At 41.6% G+C, this 6,992-nt stretch overlaps 1 protein-coding gene and 1 long non-coding RNA gene across 2 annotated transcripts in view; one reads left to right on the top strand and one right to left on the bottom strand.

Moving 5' to 3' along the window:
* Positions 1-675: 675 nt before the first annotated feature.
* Positions 676-6,992, bottom strand: part of LOC149103957 (uncharacterized) — a 240,749-nt gene continuing 234,432 nt past the window's right edge. The window contains exon 2 of the long non-coding RNA XR_016202079.1: positions 676-710. This is a non-coding gene — a long non-coding RNA (uncharacterized LOC149103957). The remainder of the gene's footprint in view (positions 711-6,992) is intronic.
* Positions 3,422-6,992, top strand: part of LOC110065311 (sushi, von Willebrand factor type A, EGF and pentraxin domain-containing protein 1-like) — a gene marked incomplete at its 5' end in the record, with an annotated part of 33,436 nt that continues 29,865 nt past the window's right edge. The window contains one exon of the mRNA XM_089273758.1: positions 3,422-3,641. Within this exon, the coding sequence (XP_089129884.1) occupies positions 3,422-3,641 (220 nt within the window). The remainder of the gene's footprint in view (positions 3,642-6,992) is intronic.

Raw genomic sequence — 6,992 nt, forward strand, 5'->3', positions numbered from 1 at the left:
TTTTCAAGCGCTTTAATAATTCATCGAGTTTAAAGAAAGGAAATCATGACCCTTAGTTTTAGCTTCGATCTACAAGATGTATCAAACACTCAAAAAAGTGTTTGAGTACATTGACAAACACCTCGAAGTTCGTTCATCCGGCTTCTTGGTGTTTGGAAATGTGGAAATCATGACCCTTGTTTCAGCTTCGATTAAGAAGATATATCAAACCTCAAGAAAGTCAGTTTGAGCAAATTTACGGGCAGCTCGAAGTTTGTTCATATCTTTTCGGTGCTTGGAAATGTGATCAAACAAGGTCGGTCGTTACTTTCAGTCCGACGGTCATTTCGCTATTAAAGCCAGAAGTTTAGTTTCACTTGTCGATTCCTCTGAGGTAATAACATCGCATATAGAAATCGAGAGCGCATTATCTAATTGCCAAATAGAAACACTCGTTTAGGAGAACTGGAAAAAGTTGTGGAAATTTCTCGTTTACCCAAAATTATACTCGCTTTTTCATTCCGATAGTTAACGATTGGAACTGGAAAATTGTGTTATAATTTCTGTGCGCTTATGTTCTCGTCTCCAGAAGAATCTTCGGCAATGAAGGAGGTAGAGGTAATTTGGAAGAAGAAGAAAGTAATTTTAGATAAACTAGACAATTATATATACTAGGTTTCAACTGATTAATGAAAATTTGTCTTCTGTTTTTTTTTTTTTTTTTTTTTTTACTTTTCGTAGTCATAATCATAATAGCACCCTTTTAATTAGTAATTCTCTTGTTTTATCAGATATACGATGTCCTTATGTTATTGTCTATAATGCTGAAAACCCTACTGGCACATGTACCAATCCAGACGAAAGCGCAGCCACTGATTTGCTTTACCAAACTACCTGTAGCTTTCAATGCTCGACTGGCTATGACAGAATTGGAAGCGAGAGCATTACGTGTCAGCTGAGTGGAGACTGGTCTCCAGATCCTCCTTCTTGCGAATGTAAGATATTATTCGCACAGTCTACTACTTCAAGGGCGGAACAGTTGCTTTCATTAAAGATTTAGGTACGCATAAGCAAGCAAAAACTAACGATAAAAGCCTACGTTCCGGCGTCAGTTCATTACCCCATTGTACAAATTCTGCGAGTTAAAAAATTCAATTTTTCACTGACCTCTCTCAACTCGCCTTGACAAAGACGTCATGAAATGACGCCGAAAAGTAGGCTTTTATCGTTAGCTTTTGCTTGCTTATGCATAAATATTAACCCCGTTTATAAGACGAAGAAGATATACCCATATTTCTTTGAAGTAAGAGCTTTTCAGACGGCGATTTAAGATTTAACCAAAGACACATCGGCCTTTGCTGAGGGAGATATGTGAAAAGCCTCTCGTTATCTCGTACAAAAGATGAAAATCGCTGAAAGACACATTCGTGAGATCGAAACTCTAAAGGTATAGAAACTACATTTGCAAACAGCGGGAATCGTGTAGCCCTGTCACAACGTTTAATTTCTTGAATGTATTCCCTGGAAGTCCTTAGCGACTGGAGACCACTAGGATGTAGGTTCGGATAGAATTTTGACTGGGAACACAGGAAGGGTCACGGAAGACAAACAATATTTTCCATAATTTTTATGACCTTTTATACTTGTCCTGAAAATATAATTAGCTCTTATTAACCGAGCAGGAGGTCTGTATTGGAAAGTCTCGATCGAGGTCGTGAGTACAGACCGACTGCGGTGAGGTCTGTACAGACGACCGAGGTCAAGATTATCCCATACAGACAGGCTAAGTTCGGTTAATACGACGTTTATTATATGGCAAACAAGAATAGTTTAATTCGTTTAATGTAACTGGTTTATACTAGCTGACATTTTGCTTATGAACCGCGATGAGCTAAACTTAATTCTTCCAAAGTCTTCTTTACTTTTTTTCTTATTAGGCTTTTTGGCACTTCCTTAAATATATACTGTTAGTAGAGTTGCATTTTAGTTTGCAGCTTTTTCACTGCAAAACATTACTGGTTTAGATGCCGGTCTGGATGGGAAAACCTAGACCAATATCGATTTCAACCAATCAAATTCGCGAATTTGGTATTTCCCAGTCCTTGTGAGAGAGAGCCATATAATGATAAAATATATTGAATTGCAGTGGAACTTCTTTATCTGGCCACTTACAAGCCACAAAAATCTGGTCGTATAAAGGGGGGCGGCGGGGGGGGGGGGGGTGTCCTTTAAATAAATAAGGAAATGACTGACTGAGCTTTTGTTCCGGCCAGAATAAAGTGGCGTGATGGCGAGGTGGCCGAATGAACGGAGTGGCCGTAAGGCGGGGTTCAGCTGTAGATCATAACTAGTTTCCTCTTATTATAGTCTCTCATTGCGGAAGCTTCATAAATATGGCGTGGACACGAGTAGTCCCAAATGTTTTGAATCATATCTCTGCGACCAAAGCCAAAAATGCAGCATAAATGGCCATTTATCGGGTGTTGCCCCAGATTCCTGTGGTGTCCCACAGGGTAGCAACCTTGGACCACTCTTATTCATAGTTCTCATTAATGATCTGCCCAGTTGCCTCAGTTCAACCTCTGCGAGGATATTCGCTGACGTCACAAATATAACTTACGCTGCCAGTACAATCGCTGACCTTGAAAATGTCGTAAACTCAGAGCTAAGAAAACTTAATTGCTGGCTGTAACCAATAGGCTAAGCCTTAATGTTACTGTGACTGAATTTATCGTAACTGGGTCAAATCAACGAGTACATGCTCTTTCGAATAACCAAATTAATGTTGTGATTGACAGAAAATCGATCACAAGGTCAGAGAAGTCAAATCACTGGGCGTGGTAATTGACGAACACCTTTCATGAACAAGACATATAGACGAAATGAGCAAGATGTCCTCAGCCATAGGCGCCCTCAAACGCGTATTCATCTCTGAAAGCACCGCTCTCCAAATCTACCATGCGTTGATTTTACCCCGCTTTGACTATTGTAGCCCTGTTTTCGATGAACTCAAAAAAGCAAAGCAATTGAGGGGCTTTCTCCGGCGTACCTGCAAAACGCATTTAGCATCTGCAGTACACCGTATGTTCTAAGAGATTCTGAGCTCAAACTAGACTTGTCCAAGCCGCGTACAGACTACTGCAAGCGTGGCTTTTGCTACCGCGGGGCGCTATCATGGAATGGCCTACCCGTCTCTTTAAGGAAATAAGACTTTCTTGGACGCTTCAAAATGGACATTGACCAACTTTATAACCGTGAACTGTCAGTCAGGCTACCACACGGTAATCTTAAGCTTGTAAAACAGCGTAGTTATAATTGAACTTCTTTTCTTTATTGTAGTGTCACTGAAGATTTTACCGTGTTTAAATAAATAAAATATGTATGTATCATAAGTCTACCGTTTTATAGAAGACCAAACATTTGAATATGATTCTCATCTAATTTGCCAGTGGTGACATGCCCAGAGCTACCCGTAGACGCCGTCGGTACTTTCTTCCCTGACTCGTGCAACAATGGCACCCAGCCGTACCCCACCGTTTGCACGCTGACATGCCCTAGTGGATATTACATCAATTACCTCACAGTGGATGTATTGTCTGACACAAGGTCATGCCAATCCAATGGCAGCTGGGAATACAGGGAAACTACGCCAGCTTGTAAAGGTAAACGTTGTAAAAAGATATTTAGAAAATAGCACAAAGAAAATACGCGCACTGAATGATTTAAAATCGTGTTTCTAGCTATTTAACAATTAGATTATAAGCTCGAGATTTCTATGATGTGATAGTTGATGGGGCCGAAGGCCGAATCAAATATGATCTCATAGAAATCGGGAGCAAATATTCTAATTGTTTTAGTAGAATTCTAACTGAAATAAACGTAAATTACGATTTCCAGTTATTTTTTCTACGCATCATTAAATTTCACGCTCAGTAACAAAATCGCACAGACTGAATTATTATTGGAAATTAGCAGTTCTTTACTCGCAAGCACTTGTTTTTTTCCAATACTTTCAAGTTTTTAAGGTCAAAACAACGTTACCTTCTTTTATCCTTCTCAGGAATTTAAAAAACGTGGCCATTTCGTAGACAACCGAGAGCCGCTGCACGCTAATGGCTGATAGTGTAGGAGTAACTCAGTCAATCCGATTGCAGTATTTGCATTAGTATACTAGTAGAATTCTATTAATAAACAATTAGATTATGAGCTCGAGATTTCTATTGCGTGATTGTTGACGAGGGTTCAGCTCGAGTCAACCATTACGCATAGAAATCGAATAATCTACATGTAATTGTTTTAGAATAAATCTACTAGTCGTTCAAAGTTTTATCTAAAACCCCTTCACAGACAGTTCGAAAACGCTAGGAGCGGCCGTCAATTTGTTAACAAACAAACAAACAATAGCGTAATATTCTTTTGTTCACATTCAAGCCGCATTGAAGACAGCGTAACCTTGCTTTTCCGTTTTCACGCACACGTGTTTCATAACAACAAGACCTATCCTATAATACTTGTTACAGGCAGCCACAGGCAGCCCAGCAGACACTACAACCCCTCTTTTCCTCGGATTAAAGTACTAATTAAGTGGTTAACAAATTTCAGCATGACTAGAATAACTCTGTTTGAACGTTTCGACCTGGAAAACTCTCAACAAATTCAGTGTTCAGTGTCCCGTTTCTTGCTGTTCAAGTTTCAATAGAGTTCATAAGCATACTAAGTAACTCAAAGTGTTCCACTCCTAACATCAATAGAGTACATAAAGTCCACGAGAGTTAATAATCGAACTAAAGTAACTCCAAGTGTTCTCCTTAATTTCAATAGAGTTCATAATCATTTAAATACTCTGGTGTCCCCCTTTCCCTAGTTGGCCTCAGGGGTAATGCTGGAACCTCTGACTCGGCAGTTCCACCTGTGACACTGTCTCCTGTGCTTTGTTGGTCTGGTCCATCGCTTGCATTCAGGTTCTTCTTCACCTCAGTTACATTTCTCTTGTAGTTAACTCCTTCAGGTGATGTAACTGTGACTTCGTTGCCATATTTATTGGTGACATTGTAAGGTGCATCCTCGAAAGTGGTTGACAGCTTATTTTCCTTCCTTTGTTTCACCAGCACACGATCGCCAGGAGCTAGACTGTTCTTCTGCGCTCCCCTTCGTTTATCGGCATAGTCGGCTCTCCTCTGTTTCATTTCTGCGTCTCGGTCTCGTGCTTCACTGTCAATGTATTCACAATTTGTCAGGTCAGGGATCTTTGACCGTATCTCTCTGTTAAACAACAATTTGGCTGGAGAGACTCCAGTGCGGCTATGAGGTATGGTCCCGTAGGCTGTTAGGAACTTCCTAATCTCTACCTTTAGGTCCTTCTTTTCTGCTTGGGAAATCTTCAAGGTTTTGGGGCCACAAGGGCGTGGAGGTTCTATGCTGTATGCCGTTTGTTTTCAAAAATGTTCCAAATTCCTCGGACGTGAATTATAGTCCATTATCTGTTTTTAGCGACTGCGGGAGACCGTGCGTACAGAATATTCTCTCCAGGCTTCCTATAATGGTGGCAGATGTTACAGACTTAAGGATGTCTACTTCAAAGTAACGACTATAGTAGTCTGTGACGACGAATACATACTCTCCGGAAGGTAGGGACCCCATCAAATCTTCTGCTAGATCTTGCCAGGGCTGACTGGGGAACTCAGTATGTTTCAAGGGTTCCGGTGGTGTGGGCAAACAAACCAACTGCCAGCCATGGCAGGTCTTGCATTTTGCTTCAACTTGTCTATCAATTCCAGCCCACCAGACCTTGCTGCGGAGTCTTTGTTTTGTCTTTGTCAACCCCTGATGTCTTTCGTGTGCCAGATCTACTACTCTGTCGCGTAATTTTGCTGGGATAAGCAATCTTGTTCCTCTTAAGGCTAGCTTGCCTAGAATGGAAAGTTCACTTCTTACGGCTTTATACTGTGGTGGGGCATTGTCCCATTCTCCTGTGGAGAGGCAATTTCTGGGTCGAGCCATGACTCTTCTTCAACCTCCTGCGCAGACATAGCTGCTGGTGTCGACGTTTCCGCCACAACCGGATAAACTCTTTTGCATCGTCATTCATGCATACCCCCTTTCCTTTTCCAAGATGTGAAAGTGGGTCAGCAATGTTTTGTTTACCAGGTATATACTGCACCTTGAACCTATATGGTTTCAGTCTCAGGGCCCAGTGTTCTATCCTTGCTGAATTGCGGGAATTAGTAGAGTAGATAACCTCAAGGGGCTTGTGGTCAGTCAGCAGGGTGATTTCCACTCCATACAGGTACACGTGAAATCTCTCGCAACCCCAGGCATGTCCGAGTGCCTCTTTCTCTGTCTGAGAGTACCTACGCTCAACATCTGGTAGACTGCGGCTAGCGTATGCGAATACTCGTTCGCATCCTATTTGAACTTGTTTAAGGACCGCTCTTAAACCCACAGGGCTAGCATCTGTGATAAGTTTGGTTTCTTCTGCATTGCTGTCGAAATATGCCAGGGTTTCTGCATTTGCCAAGCTGTCTTTTAGAGCATCAAAAGCACCTTGTTGCTATGTGTCCCACACAAAGGGAGTTTGCTTCCTTGTTAGCCCGTGAAGTGGCTCGGCAATGCTTGCTAAATTGGGGATGAACCTGGCACTAAAGTTCACTAATCCCAGAAAACTTCGTACCTCCTCTGCATTTTGAGGCTCTCTTGCGTTAATGACTGCTTTCACACGCGACTCTGTTGGCCCGATCCCTTGGTTGGACAATAAATATCCCATGAAAGTCAGTTTTGACATGCTGAACGCACACTTGTCCCTGTTCAAAGTAAGTCCCTTTTCTTGAATACGTTCGAAGGTCTTCCTTAACCTGACATCATGCTCTCTAACAATACGACCATGAATAATGATTTCGTCATGAATGTGGTAAGCACCTTCACACCCCTCTAATACTTGTTAGATAGTATGCTGGTAAAGTTCTGGTGCAGAAGTGATACCCAACATCAGGCGTTTATACCTGAACAGCCCCTTG

The sequence above is a fragment of the Orbicella faveolata genome, unplaced genomic scaffold, assembly GCF_042242905.1.
Source record: "Orbicella faveolata isolate gen_17 unplaced genomic scaffold, um_ofav_v1 contig_35, whole genome shotgun sequence".
Lineage (NCBI taxonomy): Eukaryota > Metazoa > Cnidaria > Anthozoa > Scleractinia > Merulinidae > Orbicella > Orbicella faveolata.